General features: G+C 40.4%; 1 protein-coding gene across 1 annotated transcript; it reads left to right on the plus strand.

Moving 5' to 3' along the window:
- Positions 1-11,643: 11,643 nt before the first annotated feature.
- On the plus strand, positions 11,644-23,302 carry LOC111872903 (mite allergen Der f 3). Its single transcript, XM_023867179.2, has 7 exons — positions 11,644-12,031; positions 12,651-12,736; positions 14,060-14,148; positions 17,205-17,346; positions 18,667-18,783; positions 20,122-20,274; positions 23,048-23,302. The coding sequence occupies exons 1-7, from the start codon at positions 11,923-11,925 to the stop codon at positions 23,192-23,194; spliced, it is 843 nt and encodes a 280-aa protein (XP_023722947.1). The 5' UTR covers positions 11,644-11,922; the 3' UTR covers positions 23,195-23,302.
- The last annotated feature ends 928 nt before the right edge of the window (positions 23,303-24,230 follow it).

Genomic DNA, 24,230 nt, shown 5'->3' on the forward strand with positions numbered 1-24,230 from the left:
CCCATCATAATCCTTCATTCACTACCATAAGTAGCCTGGCAGCCACTTGAACTTTTTAGAAGGGAGTAAAAATATTTGGAGTCTTAAAATGTGTAGTGAATCATTAAAATGTATACAGCTGTCAATGCCATGTTGTTATGGGTTGAAAAGTAACATTTCAGGGGCATAAATCTCTATGTTGCATATATTATTTTAATTTCTTGCAGTGATGGTTGTGAAGAGCTGTGTCTTTGGATATATAACACCATGTAGTCTGTTGAAAGTCAGTCAACATTTTGAAAGAACATGTTACCCCCATCTTCAGGGTTGAATAGTAACTCAAGCAAGAAAGAGGTATGAAACAAGTAGCTTTGCTTGCTGCCTGCTTGAGGCTTGTCTCTTGCTTGTATTACTCAAATTTCAAAATGTGTAATCTCTTGTATCAGAAAATAACATCTGATCAGCCACTAACCAGTGGAAGAAACAGATTCAAGCTGAAATGCAAGAAAATGTTCTCATTCAATATTGATTTAATAAAAATAAATGTGATTGAAATATGGATGTAAATGCTGCTGCTTGCTTTGTTGCTTGTTTGCTTATTCTTTTACCCTGAAGATGGAGGAAGTATATTCCTTCAAAGTATGGTAAACTTCTGCCAGGCTGCACAGTGTCACATCCCAGAAAATAAAACTTTTTATAGTTGTGGATGAATTAGGCCTGTGAACAATAATAACAACAGTCAATAATTGTATTAGCCAGATCAATGTGTTTAAACACTGTGTATGTATGCAGACTTTGATCCATCACAGAACTGTAATTGTTTTCAGATTTCTTAGTATTGTATGAATGTTACTGTAGCTTTTACACAGACATAAGCAAACACATTTCATTATTGCCTTTGGAGGAGGGTTTCCCAAATTATGATCTATTTCTCTGCAAATACTTTAATTCTCTGAAGTTCAGCGGCATTAAAATTCCTTTAAGTAGCATAAGTTGCCCTCGCAGGCAAGATCTGTTGGATATGGTATAAAATATTGCAGTTAAATTGTTGTGCAAGCTATCTTCCATCCATGCTTGGCATTCAGTATCCCCATTATACTTTCAGAGAGTTCTTGCTGATAAGGAAACAACTTAGAAAGAATATTACTCTGTGATATGAAATAACATATTGTGGCATGTAGACACTTTGCTAGGCAACGACCATGAAAGAAGCAGCTATACAACAGCCATTACTTTTTTTTTAATTGCTAGTGGGGTGGGACTAAGTCCCTTGTACTGTGGCCACTTCTGGCCTATTGTACCAGCCCCAGATGATAGGTGAGGGTGATTGTGGAGCAATTGGTGGAATGAAGATTGGCAGGGGAAACCGAAGTACTCTGAGAATACCTGCCCAAGCGCCACTTTGTCCACCACAAATCCAACTTGACCAGACCTGGGATCGAACCTGGGCCGCAGTGGAAAGCCAGCAACTAACCGCTTGAGCTATGGCGTGGCCTCAGCCATTACTTAGTAATGGCTTAAGCGGCCTCCGTAGTCTAGGGGTAATGTTCCCACCTCATGACTCAAGTTACGTGGGTTCAAACCCGGCGGAGGTCGTGGAATTTTTAAGGGCAGAAAAATTCAGAGAACAAGTCCTCCGGGAGGGACTTTAAACCGTGGATCCCATGTTGTAGATTTAACGGCACGTAAAAGATCCTCATATCTCTAGGAGACCTCTGAACAAAATTAGGCAACAATTTCCTGCCCAAGTAGTTTCCAATGCCTCTGGTAGATGGGGGAAATATCAGGTACTGACGACCGTTGGCTGAACGGGGCTGATAGGATGCACCAGTACCGGTAGGGTATGGCGACAGTAGAAATTAAAGGGGGACGCACAATGGACCAATAACTGGTCTAAGTGCATGGGGAAACCCACCCCCTCTAATAATAATAATAATAATAATAGTAATGGCTTTATAAGCAAGCATGTTTGCATGGTAATAGTTGGGAACAGCAGCAGAGGAACAGTGTTTTCTGTAAGCAGGGCAGTTAGTTGAGGGTTCTGAGACAGTCACCAGCCAGTAAGAACATGAGCATGGAAGTAGAGGACATTGTTGGGATCTGTCACCAGGCAGCAACTGGTGAACACGTAAGAAACTGAGAAGACTTCATGTGTGCTGTAGTTATGGTGATTTGGCGTGTAACTCAGTGAGATTGTCCCAGTTTGTACTGACATTTGTAAGTATTCAATGAATGAAAGTACCAATCCAAACCCCATCTGTAGTCACTCTAAAATCGTCACGATGTTCATAAAATGAATGCTGAAACACTTGGTGAAAGAAGCAAGTTCAGCTTATTTATGATTTATTTAATGATGCTGTTAGTAGCATTTTCTACATACAATTGAATGGTAGGGTGATTAGTGAAAGATATGGATTGAAGCAATCACAGCTTAATTTAAGGTACTGTTGAAACATTTATCTGGAGGGATCGAATAAAATCATGAAAACTTGCAGTAAGGAGAGGTTGTGTTGCAGCGAAGATTTTAACATCCAAATAAAAGTCAGAAGTGTTACCAGTTGAGCCAACTTACTAGAGTAGCAAGCTCAAATTGGAGCTGTGGGAAGTGCAGAGGTGTTATGTCAGTTTCTACTGCAATATTTCCCTTTCATATGCTTAATTGTGTGGGTCATGACCCTGAATCTTATGCTACACCATTACACATAGGAGCTCAAATACAGAGGGGTCCAAAAAAATGTACTCACTCTTTGATAGTCAGTATCTTTGGAACAAAATTACATGTAGCTACAATTCTTGTGTGGAGAGAGAGTGAGTCATTGTATGTGTTCGAAGTGACCACCATCAGTGGCTAACAGCATCAATGCCGCCGAACTGCTGAGTGAACTATGGCTGTCAGTGTGTCGGGTGTGATGGCTGCACACAACGCTTCGATGGTTTCTCGTAGCGCGTTCAGTGTAGCTGGCTTTTGTCGATACACTTCATCCTTCAAGGTTCCCCATAGGTAGAAGTCAAGAGGTGTTAGGTCCGGAGACCATGGTGGGTACCCAATAGCACCTCTTCGACCTATCCGTCATCCAAGTACGCCCTGACATCTCAGTGGTAGTGAGGTGGAGCACCATCTTATTGTAGGTAAAATCTCTCATCTCCAAACAGCTCTCGAATGGCAGGGAAAATCGGTGACTGAAGCATATCGAGGTACACCTGACCAGTTACGGTAAATTGTTACTATCTGGGGTAGCCCAGATCTTTGCTCATGCACATCATGAAGAGTACCATCCGCTTGAAATTTATCCCGAATATGGGCAATTGTTCGACGTGTTGGTGGCTGAGTTCCAAACTCATTCTGCCATTGTTGTTGTACCTCTGTAATGTTTTCGTACTTCCAGTACCACTTCACTACAGCCTTGCGTTGCTCAAAGAATGACCTTTAAGCCATTGTTGCTGCTGTCTTCTGCTCGCAGCGCGCACACGGCACGACACTCACGTGACTCGTGTGACCTTCACCATCTGTTGAGAAAACAATACACTACACTACCATGCAAGTATTGTAACTACATGTCATTTTGTTCCAAAGATATTGACTATCAAAAAGAGAGTACATTTTTTTTTGCCCCCCCCCCCATATTTAATGCTGTTTGAATGTGTGTGTGTGTACATGAAAAATTTAAAAAATATTTTAGCGTTTATTGTGACCTGAATGAAAAGGGCCTAATGATCACATACAATGACATCCAGTGACTGTGCACTGGAGTTGGTAATGTAAAGACAATACTGCATTTACAAGCGCACATGATCAGAAATCAAGTGGGCATTCAGAATCTCACTTTCTCACTTTATAATTGTAAGGCAGAGTTATCAACTGCGTGTGACCCCCAGTAGTGAGTGTTAATTTACAAAAGAAAGCCATGGAAAAGCTGATATATTCCAGCTCCCATTATATGTGATGTTATTTCCAGTGCCACTTTGTCCACCACAAATCCTACATGACTCAAGTTGGATTCGATCCTGGGCCACTGTGGTGGGAAGCTGAAGACGTAACTGCCAGAGCTATGGCATGGCTTGGGATAGGACCTTAATCACCATGACCTTAGCAGTTGACAGAGCATTGTTAAATGAACACCAGATAAGTAAATGTAATGTAGGGCTTTACATCTCCTGTACCTATGAGTTACTAGTCACAACATGAAAAATTGAATCTTTTGATTTAAGGAATTATTAGAACATTTGTTGCTAAGTTATGCTTTGGTCAGTCAGACAAAACTGTCATTACTGACTGGATAATTTGTAACAGTATTCCTAACGGGGAGTATGAGATGAAGTGAATTTCTTGCTGAAATGATGGGGATCATTGCACAGTCTGTTAGGATGCCATGTTGCAACATAATGAGATTGTGGCCAAAGGCTGAACAGTATTTCCAGTTTTTTGGTTGAATAATGGTGGGAACCAAGCATTTATGACAGACAGTACTTCATTGTATGATGATGGTGCACATAGATGTGTTACTTTCATTTCCTGTTATTTGTGTGAAGATCTTGTACCTACACAACCAGGCTATTAATTATCCCCTCCCTATACATCTGTTTCTGAAATCCTAAAGGTTACAATTACTCATACCTCTCTGAAAGAATATATGTAAGATGTATTACTAAATACTGTACCTTCAAATTTATTTGTAACACATACAGAATGTCCCAAAAGTACCACACTTAAACATTTTTCTGAAAGCAGTTGTATGTGTAATGTACATCTGGTTATGCTGGCCTTCATGATATGCCTAGATGCTCTAACTTTCTTCAGTGATAAGAAATTATAATTATGGGCTCTGCCCTAGCTATCAAGTACAGTGTACTTCTAAACAAAATGCGTTCAAAACATTTGGGATATTCTTTATAAAGCAGGCCTAGCTTCAATTTGTATATAATGAAATATACATTATTAATGGGTGTTTATTATGTAGTGTGTACGTGTTAAAATGATAGCTATAATTATAACCACCTGTCATTTTGAAATATTTTTGCCCTACAGTGATTACATCTTTGTAATGAATGTAGCTTATAGTGAATGGTTATTTAATTCAATCATATATATTTAATATTTGATATAAAAATCCTATGCAGAGCCATTCACAGAGTCCATATCCACTCTTATGCAGTCCTCTTTATCTTATATTATAATATGTTAATAAATATTTGTGTACTGTTTTATGTGGTTTGTTTTATGAAACAGTGATGTGTTTTGGAGCTCTGTGTGTTTGTCCATTCATCCATGATTCAGTTTCAGGCACCAGCATTATAGACACTAATAATATTATACAGTGCGTTTTTAAAGTCGCTCTGCACTTACACTGTGGTACACTGCAGTGTGGTGGTTACATAGTTGGTTGTCAGTATTGAAGTTGCCTTTGAAGTGCGCTGTTGTGTGTTATTTCACTCTAATTCAGTTGTTGAACAGTGGTTGAAGTGTTTAATTGTTTAGTTCGGTTCTTGCTCAGTATGATTCTCTCAATTGAGGAATGTGTGTTTCTTGTTGAACATGTCTTTTGAGAAGGCAATAGATACATCAGTTTAGTGCAGAAGCAGTTTGCTGAAAAATTCCCAGAAACACCTGTACCTTATTGCAATGCATTTCGTAGACTTGTTGAGAAATCTCGTGAAACAGGCCCAGTGTTAGAGTCCATCAAAATCATTGCAAAAGTTGGGACAGGAAGGTACTGGGCTTGCAGCAGCACATAAAGCGGTCCCAGAACAATGAAATCCTTGAAGAAACAGTGAGCAGTGAACATTACTGTTCATTTCTCTACGATTTCATTGGCCTATTTGAGGAAGACTAAATCACCTACTCCTGGTTTCAACAAGATGTTGGTACTGCACAAACAGATAACAACTCTATGAAACTTCTGAATGAGATTTTTGGAGAATGTGTCATCTCAACAAACTTATGGCCCCCTCACTTGCCGGATCTTGCTCCACCAGAGCAGCAAAATCCGCAGTGTATCATGATGGCCCACGCACGCTTAATGATTTAAAAACTGCAATTACTGTGTACATAAGAAACATCTCACAAGCAGATCTACAGAAAGTGTTTGCAAATAAAATTAAATGGGTTCAGGCCTTTATAAATGCTTATGGATATCACTTCCAGCAACTTTCATATGTGTACAGCAACTTTCGAAACACACTCTATTTCAGCATCCTGTTATGCTGGTTAGTCATTCAATTCACAGGGGCAATCTTGGAGATGTAGCATCTTGTCATGTTCGTAGAGTGGTGGTGTGCTGCATTGTCATGTAGTATTGTGTTTTCTTCTACAGCATGTTTCAACCTTATAAGGTCTACATTAGGTAGATGATGCAAGTTGTTGCTCCACTATATTGTTTTAAGTTCATTGTTCTAAAACACTGTTAAAGCTTGGTTAAAATTAGGTGTAAATTGTTGTAGCTTCTTCTGATTGTAATTGCTTTTATTTCTTTTGGTAAATGTATTGTATGAATGACTTAAATTTTATGTAGAAGAAAGTAAATATGTCACTAATATCTACATGGTAGATACAAAACTAAACATTAAAACATCAAGTCAACATCAAGTGATTCGGTACCAATTACAAGTTAAGGTAATACAGAAATATAGAAATAGGTATACTAGCAGGCACGAATTTAACAAGTCAAATACATGATGATGGCTGCATGAGCTGAAACTTGTAAGAAATGACGAACATACTGTGAGGGAATAAAATAAAGAAATCAAGATAACATGGTAATTATTAATGTTAATTCGGTTCTTGGGCTCTTACACAATGTGGTTATGGGTGGGCTTTTTTACAACTAATGACTAATGAGAAGATGAACTGGAAAGGATTTGGAAGGAAACAATCATATGTTGGGGCATTGCCTTACTGATAAGGCAATAAGGATGTGATAATTGTTTGCCCTCTAGAGGCTACTCTTTGCTGCCAGTCTTATCACCGTTCCATAAGTAGGATTCTTTTGTGCCTAGGTGTAAATGAAATTGCATTCAGCAGACATCTGATTGTCATCCTGATGATAACAAGGGTAACTACTCTTAAAGTGTGTCTGTTTCAACACTGAGTACCATATCTAATACTAACGTACTTTGTGTTTCTGATGTGAGGGGTTCTAGTTATGTGAATTTTTGGATTAGTTCAAAATTTATAGGGGGGGATGTGTGGAACCGAAATTTTCGTAACGCAATAGCAGGACAGTCTTCTTGATCACTAAATTTGTATCTCGGGTAGCGGGGGTGTTGGCGAAAATATACGTACCCATTTGTTGGCAGTAAGAGATAGGGACACACCTAAATTAGAAAAATAAAAAAAGAAAGCTATACAAAATATGCAGAATTAGTTGTGGGTACATAAAAAGACAAATACCTAATGATGAAACCATTAAGATCTAAAATACGCAAGACAAGCTGAAAATCAACAGAGTCATGAGAAAATGCGGTATATTTCATTTGCCTGGACAGACCGATATTACCTTTAAAGGAAGGCAGAACGTGTCAAAACATCTGTTTGTGTCAAGGGTAATTCTCCATTTGTGTTGGCAGTGTAGGGGGTTGAATATATATTTAGCGAACTGTGTATCTGTTCTAAAATACTATGATTGCGTGAGAGACAACTCGTGAAATTTTGTGCACTTACGAATGTGATGCTTCTCTGCAACTGTTGATTTGGCAGTGAACATTTCTCTCAGCCGTCCAAAAGACGTTAGCACTGAAAACGTTCTTTCCACATCTGCATTTATTCCGTGTAGAGATATGGACAGTTCTGCGACTGCATTAATATTTTCTAATGGTATATCGTTTTTAAAATGCCGAAATATTTCTTGCCAGTATTTGCCCTCTGGCAGTTTGTGTTCATTCCGGATATCGCTTTTCCCCTCTACGTGTTTTGAAACACAACATTATTCATCAAATAGTCCAATTTCAGTACGGATTATTTTCTTCCTAATCATAAATTCTAGTGACTTATGAACGTCTTCCCAAGCGCGACTTCTCCTCGGTGTTACCCATGACATGCACTTGAAATCGTTGAATGGATAAATCCACTCTGTAGTGTGTTTCATTGCTGTGCTGTGAAAGCCACTGACATGGGCGTCAAACTGATACCTACGTCACCTGCATATTAAACGCAACCAGATGATTTTTGTGCAGAGTTCGCAATATAGTAGCTTTTCTGTTTTCAACCTTCACTAACGACGTGTCAATTATGCATTTCACTTCCTCTGCTGCTCTTTTCATGTTCTTTTAATCAAGCATTAAACACTACGAATTAATTTTGTAGAAATATCAGATACAGAAGGGGTTCTTTACCTTTAAAAAGTTTCGTAATCATGGTGGGACGCTTCTCGGTTAATAGGATCCTTTTAACAACGAGCATCAGGGAAAGCCATTATGTTTTAGTGTCACCCAATATATTCACATATTCCACGCCAATAAAATCTCATAATCCTCGAATGTTTGAACACGTGCAGTAAAAATATGGAGATTCTTGCCTACAGTATTACCTACTGGTAAATACAACTAGTCTGCCGCTGTCTGCACATCACTGTGTAGTGTTATGTGCTGCGCAGTCCTCATCAGCAATGTCTATCTTTGTTTAATTTCTGAGTCTTTCAAATACATCATTCTTTCCTCTTCATTTAGTTCCACTGAAATCTGCTGAAAGTGACACCACTTTATCTGTTAATTTAGCTTCTTAAAAACACGTACTACACGTATATTCTCAGTTAACTGTATAGAAGATTCCCTAAAACAAGTTTGTGAACTCAAGAATTTTCTTTTTCCTCCTTGCTGTGGAACAAAGTAACGAAACAAAATGAGAAAAGGTGCTTCCGAATTCCTGTTGTTATGAAGTCCATCGATTGGAAAGTTTATTATAAGCGAGAGTATGGAAAGTGAATTTTCCCTCTTTTGTTGCAATGTCTAATTCTTTATCGCGCATGGGTTTTCCCACAAAAGCGTATTTTTTTACTCCATATTTTAACAGCCAGTGATTATTTATGCTTTTTTTGCACGAATGTGTTTCTCTATATCATGTCTACCTCCATCACTTACTGAGAAAACCTTATTGCACAACGTACATCTCACTTAAGTACCTCAGTTCCCTCACTAAATAGAAATGGACATGGGCGTTTAAGAACGTCAAAAAAAAACGCTTTCTTTTGGGAGGGAGCCATCAGTTCAAAGTTTAAATCCTTACCAAATATGCACATGATCAAACACTTCGCTATGCGAATTCTTTATTGTTCTCTTTGCTACTAAGCAGATTACGTCACCATACGTTAGCAGGCTCATGCTCACCTTGTACGTTGCCACGTTACTGCCTATAATTTGAAATTTATACTCCATTAAAGAAATCGGAAAGAGATGATACCGGTTCAGAAAGGAGTAAGACGGAGAACTCATATTTGGACTTCAACAGTGCAGAGGTAGTTGAAGCAACTGGTTGAATTCTTTAACCTCAGCGGAAAGAACTCGCAGCGATAGGCTTCCTGAGAGCGCTACACATCCGGTCTCATTTGCAATAACGTGTTGGTCCCATTGTTATATTATGAGTGCACCTACGCTTCAGTATTTTTTTAAATTTAAATTTCCATGATATGGCTGTTTTTAACAACGTATCTTAGCATTTTAACACGACCGAGATACAGAAGAGAATGTGAAGGATTTCCAAACATGCATTGTCATCCAATATTCCATCTTTAGTGAGACTCTGTAGAATGAATTCACAAAGAGTTACGTATTCCAGTTCATAGTTAACCACATTGGAAAATGTCAAGATCTGAATTAACCAGATGTCAGTTAACAGTGCCGGCCAACTAAGCAGCACGTGGAATGAAATGTTTATGACTTACACGAAGGAGGCTTCTTGCCAGGAAACGGGCACTTTTTCGTAACAGACTTTCGGCGTTTTAGTAACTCCCACACTTATCGGAACATTACCTAACAATGATGGAGGGAGAGAATAATCATCTCCCCCTCTGTCCTCTGTCGTTTGAAAACAAAGCCACAAGAGACGATCGTGGTCATACCACTTTTTTACAATGATAATATCAAATATTAAAATAAAGTTATACGCACTGAAGACCGCCTCTGTGGTCTAGTGCAGGGGTCTGCAGACTTTCCGAAACGCGGGCCACATTAGGTAATTCAGCACTTTCAACGGGCCGGATAAAATGAGAAATTAATAACTCTAGGTATATGAGTTTTATTGAAAGCACAGAATTTCATAAACTAAATAAAAAGTAAGTGGAGAATAAATTATCGTATATTAATGACAACAGACAGTAGCAGCAAATGCTCATATTTTCATCACAAATTATAATAAAACAATTAATGTGAATGATGGAACTCTTTTTGTATTCTTAAAATCTGATTAAATTGAGGTTCAAATTTTGAAACGCTAATCACAAGTAGGGACTTTAAATGTTCATCGGATAAATTTGCCCTGTATTTCGACTTGATGTAATTCATCTGGGAAAAAGTTTGTTCAAACAGATATATTGTCCCAAAAATGAAGATAAATTTACAAGCAAATTTCTTTAAATTTGGAAATTGCTCAGAATTCAGAAATTTATAAAATTCGATCAAATTTCCTTCCTTGTATTTGTCTTTAATATAATACTTTTCCTGAAGTTTAATAATTTCCATTTGAATTTGACTTGGGACATCTGCAGCATCACAGTCAAACGGATTTTGAAACAATTTAATTTCCTGAGCACTGGCATTCAAATCAGCAAATCGCTTCTGAAATGACTAAATTTTGCAAACGAGGAAGGAAATTCAGCTTCATCATTTTTATGCAGCTCTGCACAGTATAGCATATGAACAAAGTTACAAATTTTCACTTGGCTTTCCAGAAGTTTCATCTTGCAACTTTAAATTCAAATTGTTCATATGGTTCACCAGATCAGCAAAAAATGCTGATTTCCAAAGCCACTCAGTATCTAATAAAAGTGGTTTGAATAATATTAATATTAACATAATATGGAATATCGATATATTTTAAACACAATCTTAATTAATGAATTTGAAATCTATGAACAAGTATTTTTTACCAGTACTCATTGGAAAATTAGTTCAATTGGCGCATTTCTGCACAATTCTTTCGCGGGCCGGATAAAATCACATCGCGGGCCGTAGTTTTGAGACCGTTGGTCTAGTGGTTAGAGTTTCTGGCTACAGATCCAGAGGTCTGGGTTCGATTTTCGGAGCTACCAAATTTTCTGAGAAGTAGTGGGTCTGAAACGGGGTCCACTGAGCCTCGTGAGGATAACTGAGGAGCTGTTTCAAGAAAATAGCGGTTCCGGTCTAGAAAACCGAAATTAACAGCCATGGGGATTCGTTGCGCTGACCACGCGGCACCGTCTTATCAGCTAAAGTTGGCACTAACTTCGCCGACATGCGGCGGTCGCTCGGTCGGTATAGTTCGCTTGCAGACTAAAACCACAGAGTTTGTTTTTGTTTGTTTATACGCACTGAAACCCAGAAAAGATTTGGCATCTATTTGCTAATGTAATCCAAAAGTTTCGAAAACAAATCTTTCAAAATTTGGGCGTCTGAACTCCCGAAACACACGGGAGCACAGTGACATGACGATATCATGGCTTATCTTCCCTCGATAATAAACTAAGAAAGAAAGAGCATTTAATTAATGCCGTTGAAGTAGGACAAGGTAGCACACGATTATATCAGTCACGTGGTAGCATATCGGACTCTCTTTTGTCAAATGCAATCGAAGAAATCAATGGGATTTTCAGTGTTCAGTCAAGTGTTTATCAACAACTAAGACTTGATACGTAGATAGAGATCGTATCTTTCAGAAGCCTTGATCAGTAATGTCCTACTTTATCTTCAAGCACATGGACTATCATCGGAATTCCCGAAGTGACGCACGAGATCGCGAATTTAATAATAGCGTATAAAATGCAGATCAATATAAGATTTTACCATTCTGACAAGTGCACCAGCCAATTCTCCACGATGCTGCGAACAGCTGCACTTCTGACAATTTTGGTTGCAGGGGCAATTGAAGGTTCGTGTTGTGGTGACGTTTTGGAGTTGTATCCGAAGGGCAGCAGGTTCGAATTTCGGACACGTTACCGCATACCTTGACTGAGGTTTCTCGCGGGTTTCCTTGGTGTCTTCAGTCAAATTCCCAGTGAAATAGTGAATCTGTTTTGTTTTTGTTGTAACTACCGCAGTTCATCGGCGAAGGCACCTGCAATTTCTTGATTCAGAGAAGGAAATTGAAACATCATTCTATGCTCAAATTATTTCTTATTTATCAAAGAAATTTTGGTGAAAATATTTTATGTCATCTTTAGGCATGACACACAGCAAAACCGTTAGTGTTGAGTCACCAAAATTCTTCTTCTTCTTCTTCTTCTTCAGTAGTACAGCTCGAAGGTTCTCTGACAATTTCAGTTCCTCTCTTTTCAATTTTACAAGGGAAAAGGGAAATAACAGAAATTAGCCTGGATATATTCACTTATTTCACAAACCTGGTTCATTCTCTTACTTGTGACGGTACCTTGCCATGACCTGCTTCTACAAAATTATCACCTAATAAATATGCATCGTTCAATGAAATCTTAAGGTTCTTCTTATGACTGGTCAGTATTAAAACGGTGTGCTTATTTATGCGATTGCAGGACGAACGGTCCGAAGAATCCCAATCTTCAGAGATAATCGCATTATCAATGGAGTTGATGCTGAGGCAGGAGAATATCCCAGTCAGGTGAGTACTGATTTTCTGGTAACAGAACTGGAAGATGAATCACAATTAAGAGTTCGCCAGAGGATGGTGTTAACTGTAGAATTATAATTCTACAGTTAACACCATCGTACTCGTCGTGTCTAAATTTAATGTTATTTTTGTTCTCCAATTTCCTTCTCGAGTTTCTAAATAATTGTTTTTCGGGAGGTTTCAGAAACAAAATCCTGAAAGCATTTATTTTCTCTACTAACCCATAATCTGCCGGTCACGGTAGCCGAGCGGTCTAAGGCATGTACTGTCTTCGCTCGCTTCGAAACCGGGATCGTGGGTTCGAATCCCACTCAGGGCATGGATGTTTAGTTTGTGTGTGTGCGTTTTTCTGTGTTTGTGTATAGGTAGAGGCCTTGCGACGAGCTGATCACCCGCCCAAGGAGTCCTACCGAATGTGTAAGATCTAAAAAAACCGAAGTGAACGGAGAAGTTCATGGAGGTAGGCCTAGGCCCACTGGGGCTGTAGTGCCAAGGAAAAAAAAAATCCCTAATCTATGGCCAGCATATGGTGAACTTCTTCACTTAATCATCGCAACAGTATCACGAGAAGTGTCCCAGGCACGAAGTTCTTCGTGATACAATTTCCTTAGTTCCATTTTTCATTTCTTCTTCTTCTTCTTCTTCTTCTTCTACTGCCAATTCATGGGTTGAATTATGACCGTTCTGAGGCTAAACAAAATGGTTGTGTCCATCTTTACATGTTGCAATTAAAAGTGATTTTCATGACATTTTGAAATAAAGGAGAGCCTGTGAATAGTTTATGTTGCAATAGAGACGCAAATGAGTGATACATCAAAGCAACGGGATGCTGAAATATAATATTCGTACAGTACGCATGGCAGACACAGACAGAACTAAGTGCTCGCTAACGTCTCGCCAGTATAATGCTAGGAAAACCCATAATTCACCTAAAATTCTTAATCCTAATCCTTAGAAAATGTAGCAAAACTCAGATATCTTTGAACCACAGCAAGTCAAAAACACACAAACGAAGAAATTGGAAGTAGATTAAATTTGGCGATTGTTTACTACAATCAGGTGCAATTGGCCAATCAGTGGCCGCCGTGCCGAGTGGACCCAGCTGGACTCCACCCCCCACTAAGCTTACTACAATCGGTTCATCATACTTTGTCTTTCCATCGTCTACCTAAAAATTTAGTTAATTAATGGAACATTATTCTCCATATTTGGTGCATGGTGTGGTATGGTGGATACCTCCCTAAGGAAAACAATCCTTTAATACCTGTGATTTCCCCTCTAAAGTTATTTAGTGGTATAATGATCTTGTTACAGCTGTCTCTGCAACGCCCAACCAGTCATAGCTGTGGAGCTTCGGTACTGAACGAAAATTGGGCACTTACAGCAGCCCACTGTGTTGATGGGTGAGTGTGTTCAGAAGAGATTATTGTCGATCACGGTTTAATTTGTTCACTTCACCACGTCGTCAAGACCGGATCTGGGGTTCACCTCACCTCCTATACAACGGGTAACAGGGGCGCTCTTCCCGGGGATAAAGCCGCCGGTGCGTGAAGCTGACCACTCACCTCCAACTAGAGCCGAGGTCGAGAAAATGTGGATCTATACATCCACTCACCAATACGTGTTCATGGCGTAGTGCTTAATTAGTTAAGCAGGGGGACAAATTTACCTTTACCTTACTTTTACCTCACTGTTTAAGTTACCTATGTAACAATACATTTTTTTCTTTCCAAAGGAAACATCGTCCAGACTACTATATTCATTTCGATTAATTTAGGTTTGAGTGAAATATGTTAAATTGTGTTTAGATACTTTGATTTTGGTTCGCATCTGTTCATTGTAGGACCACTTACACAAGAACCTAAATGTAAGCTTGCCTCTTTCTTATTGTGCTCTTTAACATACACTTATGAACATGAATATACTGCATTCTGCAGGTATCATTAACTTCAGTTTGTGTTGAGGATCACGTTGCAGGAAGATATAAATACTGTCAGGATGTGCCAGTGCAAATACATATTAAAGCAAAACTTCCTGAAGACAAGCTGCAGATACCCATACAAGAATCATGGGATACAGTGCTGGACTTTCGTGTATGCTAAGGAAGCCATGAAACCTCTAAATACCGAGAAAAAAATTTTGCTTGTAAAATTCGAAAGATAACAAACCATTTGATTTGGTTCACCCTAGCCCGTCACATTAACAATATTATGAAAGATTATCAACTCGTCCAGAGTGATTGATAAATGTTTCTTCTCCTTCTTGATCTTTCATCCTTGACATGTTTCGGTCTGAGAGACCATCTTCAGAAGGACATAATGACCACTCACATTGTAATAGTACGTAGTTTCCGCTTGTATTGATATGTCCTTCTGAAGACGGTATTTAAGACCGAAACTTTTCAAAGATGAAAGATTAAAAAGGAAAAATAAAACATTTATTAATCACACTGGACGGCGTTGATAATCTTTATAATAACAAACCATCTTGTCGGACTGCAATTATGGAAACACCACACACACGTGAACACCTGCATCAATCGGCAACAGGCTGGGAGATGGCATCGCCCTTTGCGATGCAACTGTGACATTTTTATCAAGCAATGTATTCTTGCAGTTCCACGTACACGGATATATTGAATACTGAGTGTTGACATGGGGGATGGGGACAACCTCCGCTTTGGCACAAGAGCTCAGACCACCACTGGGTCCACTGCGGCCCCTCTTTTCACTAGAGATCTTCAGCCTGTTCTAAGCGCTAGGGCCAGATTATGCTCGATTGAGGCCCTACTAACATCTGTTGGCTCTGCCACAGCACAGTCTAAGTCTTTCTTTCTATACTCAGCCAGAAATGGGCGCTGACAAAGTACATAATAGGAGGGTTCCTCCTCCTATCAACATTTCCTTCACATGGCATTATCCGAGGGGCCCATTATGTGTAAGTGCCCTATCAGGCAGAGTACAGTGGCCAGTTAACAATCCTGTTACTAATCTGCACGGTTTTCTGTTCAAGGCCAGTAGGTCTCTAGACAGGTTTCCTAGTTTTGGAAATATCTTAGGGCCTCGCGAATTCTTAAACCCGACCTGATGGGCGTCTTTTGCAATAGTTGCGTAAAGGACTGTCCCAGAGTAAATCACAAATGCATTGTTGTTCTTTTTCTTTTTGCAAACACCCACTCAGGCCGAAGGATCGGGCACTCCGCCATGAGGATCGGCCGACCCATACGGCATAAATTCGTTCACTGGGGTGCTGTCTGTATAGTCAGAAAGCCCAATAACTCTGCTCCATTGAAATGCTGCCAAAGCTTATGTGATAGTCATGCTGATGTCTTCTCGGCTTGCAACATATTGTGATGCGTTACCTTACGTTCATCGCCGCGACAACCGCTACAATCGGAACGGACACTTCCACGGCAACGAATACGTGGAAATTGGGGAGTTCCCGCAGCGACAAATCGTAGCAACGAATTGTCGTTGAGTAACAACGGATGAGACGAAACGCGTTACCGGTGTATTCTATAAGGAGCGTTCCCGTAACAACGGACTGTCTGAGCAGCGGTAACGGAACCCTGAGGAATGGTGTCTGGCATCCGGTCCGCATAACCCCTATATAAGCAGAGCCAGAGACGACACAGAGTATTAGAGTAGAGAACGAGACAGTCTTGGGATAGCCGCCGCTGAAGACAGTTGGGATCCAGCTACGGCCAAGGACAGTTGAGACGTCGAATGAGAGTAATTGCGCAGAAGTCAAGTGATACTGCAAGCGATAATTGTAAGGTGTGTAAGTGTGAGTGTCCAATGAAGATTCGCTAAATCCGAAACCCACGTGAAGTTATTTGCCGCGTGACATACCCGACACGTGATAATATTGCTCATAATTAGACAGTAGACAGTAGAATCTTTTAAAATGTTCACTCCAAGAGAAATCAGTGCACCCTCCTGGGATAGTACGTAATATTGGTAGGGAGGTTTTCGCGCTCTGATTACCTGGAGAGGTACTCGTATGCTAGCTGGAACGTTAACTCCTGGTTGGAGGCCCTATGCCGTGTAGTTCTAAGGTTAGGCAGTAGACGAGAGGTGGCACCTGGTCCTCCAGGCTGGAGATTAGGAGTGAGGCCAATAGCCTCGTTATGTTTTAGCATGCTGCTACGCTATTTTATCACTTGATATACGTACACAAACAGTCTTCAGCGCAGCTCTGCGTGTGGTTCCTGGGTTGACCATTCCACTACTACACGACGTGTTTCGGTATAATAAGGACAATCGTCAGATGTGTATGTTCTCGCACATAAACTTCGTAACTTTCTAATTTTTAAAATCTGAGCACAACAAAAATAATTAGTTTCGTGCACTTAGTAAAGACATAACTTGATCGGCGTGCCAACCATGTAACAATTTACGTGCATGCCGACACATTATAATGGATGATTCTCTCTAGCCGTTTTCATTCTGCTTTCCAGTGCATCCACATCTAGCATCACTTTCTGGGCTGGAACAATTTATCTGGACAATGGAGGAACCCGACATCGAGTTGAGAAAATCGTCGTTCACGAGGGCTATGATGAAGGCGATTCTTGGAAGAATGATATTGCTGTTGTTGCGGTATGAACTCACGTATATTCAGTTACGTATGCATGGTGCAAACACCGAGCTTATCTTTTGACCCCCGAACTACGGTTCTTACGTAAATATTTGTAGTGAATCACAGAGAAACAGTGTGGATGGATGTAGATTGGATTCTTCTGGCTCAGATTTAGTTCTGTGGCAGACTCTTTCTTGAGCAACTGAAAGACTATTAGCTTCTAAACATACTTTTGTTACTTTGTAATAAAATATTTCTTAGGTCAACGTTCATCTTGACACATTTATTTTCATATAATTCTAACGCTTTGTCTTGTTCACTGAGAAAGTTAAGACACTAAGATTCCATTTTCTGTCCCCTCGTGGAATTCTGTATCTCAGTTACCGCAATAGATCACAACACCGTCGTCGCTGTTTTCTTCCAGGAGTTAGATAACCTAGTGATATTTAATAATCAAGAAATTTTTGTGAAAATTGAGGATCTCATGGCGGTAACTACGAAGACTTTTATTTTCGGGGATCCGACGCCGCGCAGATTGGCAAAAATGTATCGACCTCCTGTCTCTGATAGTCCCCAGGAAACGTTGGAACGTATCTCCCAAAATACACGAGATCACATCCTGAAATTTAGGAATCTTTAAGAAATGTGTTGCTGAAGCATAGCTTATTCCTGCCGAAAGGTGACCGACATATTAACCGATTAATAGTACCCATCTTACTGAGTTTTCAGTGAGAACTTAATAATATTTCAGCTATTCAGAACATTTATTGTTGTTATGGAACCCGAATTCTCCATCACAACAAAAGAACGCCATTTCAGCCTGTCCTAAAGGAGTTTATCCGGTTCCAAAACGATGTCCTTCGTTCCCCCAAGCGTCGTCTTTGACCGATGCATTCTCCGATATTTCAGTAATGACCGCTGGATTGCGCATGAGGGCGGGTACGTCGGCAGGGTGGGAGGTGGTTGGTGGAAGCCTTATCATTACGTCTGGAAGCTGAGTGATAAGGAAAAGGTGATCTACAGAGACTAAAAAACGCGATTCGATCGCAGCTCTTACATGACTAAAAACATTACTCTCTTCTGCGACCTGACCCAGTGTAGCTTGATAGATAAGTACCAACGTTCCGAAGGAACCCGCTGTCCTCATATGTCGGGTCTATCCTGCTCATTCGGGTGACACCAGCCATACCTCCGTGGCCTTTAGTCCGCAAGCGAATTATACCGACAGCCGCTTGTCGGCGAAGTTAGTGCCAACTTTTGCGGATAGAGGGAGTCGCGTGGTCAGCGCCGTTAATCTCAGTTTTCTAGACACCAGCCATACAAATTGACTTTGTTCACAGGTGTTAGATCCTTTCAAGATCGATGGGGTGAATGTGACGCCCATTGCCCTGCCAGCCCGGGGACAGAATCCAGAAGATGGAGCTGCTGTCACGGTTATAGGATGGGGCAGACTGCAAGTGAGTGTGGGGCGGGATAGTCTATGTTGAGACACACAAACCTGAGCTCTGCAGAGCTGGCATATTGGGTCTTTTGTTTGGCATAGTGCTTTAAAAGCAAACAGGGGGTTCTAAGGTAAACATGTCCATATCGTTAACCACGTTGCTATGGTAACATATTGATGCTCTTAATAGGATAAGTATGTGTACTAGTATATTACGCATGATATCATTGTTAGTGGTTAAGAAGACCAAAAGATGACAGTAATAACGAACGGCGAGAAGAATCTTCGTTTCAGTAGGTACTTCATTCTAGGAATTTGTCGAAAATTTATATAACTTGCATATACAACAAATCATGATTTCAAACAGACCGTCAGGGGCTATATTATATAACTGTGGACAAATGAAAGAGTTTTCGGAGGAAACAGTATATGGGGACGAGAATTGTCAAATCTCCCCACTACCAGTAATTTATTTAGCTGAATAACCATGGAAACTTGACTTTAACTGTAGATAGAAGGAGGGTCTCTTTCAATTCACTGATCTTCCCAAACACTAGATAAAGTGAAACTGCAAACTCTAACGCTTGAAAACAGGGTATCTCATGTGTAGCATGGCAACGGTTAACACTGGAACAAAATGGAAATTATAAATTTGTATAGAACACTCAACTGAATAAATCCATTGATTCATTTAAACTTAATACAGAAAAATATGCAGTAACTCAGGTTATAATTCGCGTAATAATATTGATATTACTTTACATTTTTAATAAAATTAGTATCTGTGATGTACTGTACATGAATGTTCAAACATTTTACGTGGAAGGTTACGAGCCCAATTCCGCTCGTCTGTGACAGGATAAAATGACACTCGAATTCTCGTTGCTGTTACTGTTTAAAAAACTACTACTACTACTACTACCATTGCTACACTTAAACTGCTATTACTACTACACTGCTACATTACTACTGCTGCTTTCATATTTTTTATTGCTAGTGAGGTCGGACTAAGTCCCTTGTACTGAGGCCACTTCTGGCCTATTGTACCAGCCCCAGACGATAGGTGAGGGTGATTGTGGAGCAATTGGTGGAATTAAGATTGGCAGGGGAAACCGAAGTACTCGGAGAAAACCTGCCCCAGCGCCACTTTGTCCACCACAAATCCCACTTGACGAGACCCGGGATCGAACCCGGGCCGCAGCTGTGGGAAGCCAGCGACTAACCGCTTGAGCTAAGGTGCGGCCCGCTGTTTTCATTACTGCTACACAAACGAATTCGCAAACACAGGGAGTGACTTAAGTATGGGAAAGTGATGAGCAGTAATTACGCCAAATTCTTGTTTTGTTTTTGCCAGCAAAATGGCCCTATTCCTAACACGCTGCAAAAGGTAGACCTTGCCGTTGTGAACCAGCAAAAATGTAACGACGTGTACACCGAATTTGGCTACCCTATTTACGACGGTCATATTTGTGCCGATGTGCCAGAGGGCAACCAAGGCTCATGCAATGTAAGTACTGGATCTTGAGCTGCACTACAATATTAGTTTTAGTGATCCTTGTAGAGGCATGACTCCTTATTGTTGGTGTCCCTCACATTGAACGCCTCCAAATACCTGTTATTTTTGTTCACATTGTTGCGTGTATCGAGTTTTTTTTATTTCTAGTGTGGTGGGACTGAAACCCTTGTACTGCGGCCACTTCTGGCCTATTGTACCAGCCTCAGATGATAGGTGAGGGTGATTGTGGAGCAATTGGTGGAATGAAGATTGGCAGGGGAAACCGAAGTACTCGGAGAAAATCTGCCCCAACGCCACTATGTTACCACAAATCCCACTTGACCAGACCCGGGATCGAACCCGGGCCGCCGCGGTGGGAAGCCAGCGAGATTATTAACGCCGTCCAGTGTGATTGACAAACGTTTTTTTCTCCTTATTAATCTTTCATCCTTGACATGTTTCGGTAGGGGCGAAGGACATGTCAATACGTGCAGAGACTACTGTTACAATATAATGATGAATATAATATACCATCCTTTAACAGTTACAGCGTTATGCATGAATTTATTAAAATATTTATAATTTATTATAATTAGTCTATTTATAAGTATGGTTTAAAAACTTTGTTACAATTTAGAACCTATTTGGTTCGTGTCCTTATACTGCTACATTGTAATAGTAGTTCCCGCATGTATTGATATGTCCTTCTGAAGATGGACTCTCCGACCGAAACAAGTCAAGGATGAAAGATTAAATAGAAGAAAAAAAAACATTTATCAATCACACTGGACGGCGTTGATAATCTTTATACTATTGATAGTATGACGGAACATGATGAAACAAGTCAAATACAATTAACTACTTCAAAACAAAATATTCATTACGACATACTTGTATTGCCTCTATTTTTAACCCTGATGCCAGATTAGTTTGAAATTGTTTCTGTTTATCACATTTACGTCTAAAAGCGCGATAGGCATCTCACTGAACTTAACATGCTCTTTGTGCAAATAAGGTAAAGCTTCCCCTGTGCTTAACCAATTTACCATTACGCCACGAAGGCGTATGGGGGGGGTGGATGTATAAATGCAAGTTTTCTTGAACTGGACACAAGTTTTAGGTGAATGGTCAGCTACACGTCCCGGCTTCTTCAACCACGGTGAAAGAGCCCGCGGTACCCACTGGAATGCAAATGCGTTTATAATTTTGCTGGGACCATGCTACTGTTTCCTAAAGTTTGGTCATCAGGCACGCTGCAAAAACCAACACACGTTAATGCGAACTGAAGATAGCTGCCAGCGTATTTACAGTACATTCTTTTTGTAATCTGCCTTTTATACCCGAAGTACTTTATCTGTCTCCCTGTTAGAGCATAATTGGTTTTTCTTTATATTTCCATTTTGACGAAATCCCCCATTTTGCTCCATCTATTTATTACGTGTTGAAGAAAAAAAAAAACTTTGCACATTTGTCGATATTCAGGTTTTTGTCACTAAGACCGAAACATAGCACCACTCTGCAACCCTCCCCACAGTCCTAAGTTTATGAAAAGTGGGCTTGATTTGTCAGAGTGCATAGCAAGAAGTGTCATTCCGCAGTGATGTCAGTTTTTGTCACCAGAGTGCAGTCGCTTGCGCGTATAAGCACACACCAACCGACGTACATTGTTACGTTGGAAATGCGCTCTACAATGTCAACCCAATGATTTTAAATTTTGTTTCCCTAAATCGCAACATTGCGAGTTAAACAAGCAATTAAGGAGCGTATAACTACATTGTTATGACAGCAAACTCGTTGTAAAATGATTATTTCATCATTAAACAGCATTATCTCGCGGAACCCCGTGGTTCCACGGAACATGTTTTGAGAAACAGTGCTGTACGTCACTGGAAACTACGAGAATAATTAGAATGAAGAAATAAAATGAATATGAATAATTTGTAATTTATTTTATAATAAACTAGAATAGGGAATCCCAAGAAGTGGGGTAAGATGAAGGTAAAGTTTGTCTGTAATTAATTAAGCTCCACTTCATGAAGGTGAATAGGGGAATGGGACTACACATTCGTCAATTCTTAACCTCGGTGCTAGATGGAAGTGACTGGTCTGCCTCAGCTCCAACTGAATTACCTCCGGGCAAAGAATCCCCCCAGTGTTCACGGGGTAGGTGGCTGGGGTGCGCCCTAGAAGAGACATAACTCTTGCCCTTGCTGGAAAAGGAACCCGTATCCCAGTAGCTATGCTGACTGAGCTATCCCGTCTCAGTGAGACTGCTGAAGTAAAGCCATCGCTGAGCCTGAGGACCGCAAAATGAAGACTTATAGGCGAATGGAGGTAAGGTTTCAAGCATTCTTCACTTCTGCTGTAGATAGAGGTGGGTGGCTAGTTCAACATTTCAGCCCACTTAACTCTCTCATGAGCCTATTAATGGGAGTGGTGACAAGGTAAAATTATCCCTGTGCTTAATTAATTAAGCACTACGCACTACCACTCCCCACGCGTGGGGGTGAGTGGTTATATGGATCCACACTTTTTTTGACCATGGCACCAGTTGGAGGTGAGTGGTCAGCTTCACGCTCCTGCCACTTTACCCCCGGGATAAAAGCCCCCGATACCCATTCAATAGGAGGTTAGGTTAACCCAAAAGTCGATCTGGACGACGTGGAGAAGAGAAAATTCTTGACCCTACCGTGACTCGAACTCTAACCCCTCGGTCGCCCAGCCTGTAGCCAGTAGCTATACCGAATATGCAAGCTTTTAATATATACCTGTGTGATTTTTACAGGGTGACTCCGGCGGACCATTGTTTGTGAACGGAACCGTGGTCGGTCTTGTTTCCTGGGCATACGGTTGCGCCGTAAAAGGCTACCCCACAGTGTACACCCGGGTCCCAGCCTACAGAGACTGGATCAGGAATCAAACTGGCGTGTAATCAGCAGACACACCCAACTCCACCGCCGAACGTTAATTGGTTCGCTATTAGCATATAATGACAATCACTGAAAAGAATTTCAACGAATATATCTTAATACAAACAGACTATGCTGAGTTTGATTTGTTTCATTCTGGTCCGTCACAATAACAATTACAAATTATAAATCTCTTTGCTCTTTGTTTATATTATTCCTTTCATATATACATATGGAGATGAGGAATGCGTGTAGGATATTGGTGGGAAAGCCAGAAGGAAAGAGATCACCAGGAAGACCAAAGCGTAGGTGGGTGGACGATATTGAAATGGATCTTAGAGAGATGGTATGGATTGGATTGATCTGGTTCAGGATAGGGACCAGTGGAGGGCTCTTGTGAACACGGTAATGAACTTTCGGGTTCCATAAAATGCTGGGAAATTCTTGAGTAGCTGCAGAATTGGCGGCTCCTCCAGAAGGGCTCAGCTCCATAAGTAAGTAAGTATATACATATGTACATACACAGACCCACTCGCCAGTTCTGAAATCAGTTTTCTTCGTCAGTTACGGTTACAAACATCAGAGTTTATCTTAAAGGAAAATGTACATATTAAAACCATAGAAACTTATTCCTCACCATGGAAAAAATACACATTCCTTTCGACCATCCATTTACGAGTATTAGTAACAACACACTAATTCATTTCATACTTTCGTCACGCTGTTATATTAATTCACCGTATTAATATCAGTTACCGCCTTTGTGGTCTAGTGGTCAGAGTTCCTGGCTACAGAGCCAGAGTTCAGGGTTCGATTCCCTGCGGTACCAGAAGTAGTAGGTCTGGAACGGGGTGAGAATAGTTGAGCTAATTCAAGAAAATAGTGGCTCCGGTCTAGAAAACCGGGATTAACTGCCGTGGGGATCCGTTGCGCTGACCACGCAACACCCTCTATCCGCTAAAGTTAGCATTAACTCAGCCGACAAGCGGTGGTCTCTCGCTTGGTATAGTTTGCTTGCGGATTAAAACCACGGAGTTTGTTTTTTTGCTTTGTTTTTAT

This window comes from Cryptotermes secundus, unplaced genomic scaffold (genome assembly GCF_002891405.2).
Source record: "Cryptotermes secundus unplaced genomic scaffold, Csec_1.0 scaffold407, whole genome shotgun sequence".
NCBI lineage: Eukaryota > Metazoa > Arthropoda > Insecta > Blattodea > Kalotermitidae > Cryptotermes > Cryptotermes secundus.

What these genes read in the sequence shown, in the direction of transcription:
- LOC111872903 (XM_023867179.2), top strand. Translation starts at nt 11,923, where the DNA reads ATGCAGATCAATATAAGATTTTACCATTCTGACAAGTGCACCAGCCAA. An exon ending in TAGGATGGGGCAGACTGCAA is followed by an intron (nt 18,784 to 20,121) that starts GTGAGTGTGGGG and finishes TGTTTTTGCCAG; the next exon opens with CAAAATGGCCCTATTCCTAA. An exon ending in GCAACCAAGGCTCATGCAAT is followed by an intron (nt 20,275 to 23,047) that starts GTAAGTACTGGA and finishes TGATTTTTACAG; the next exon opens with GGTGACTCCGGCGGACCATT.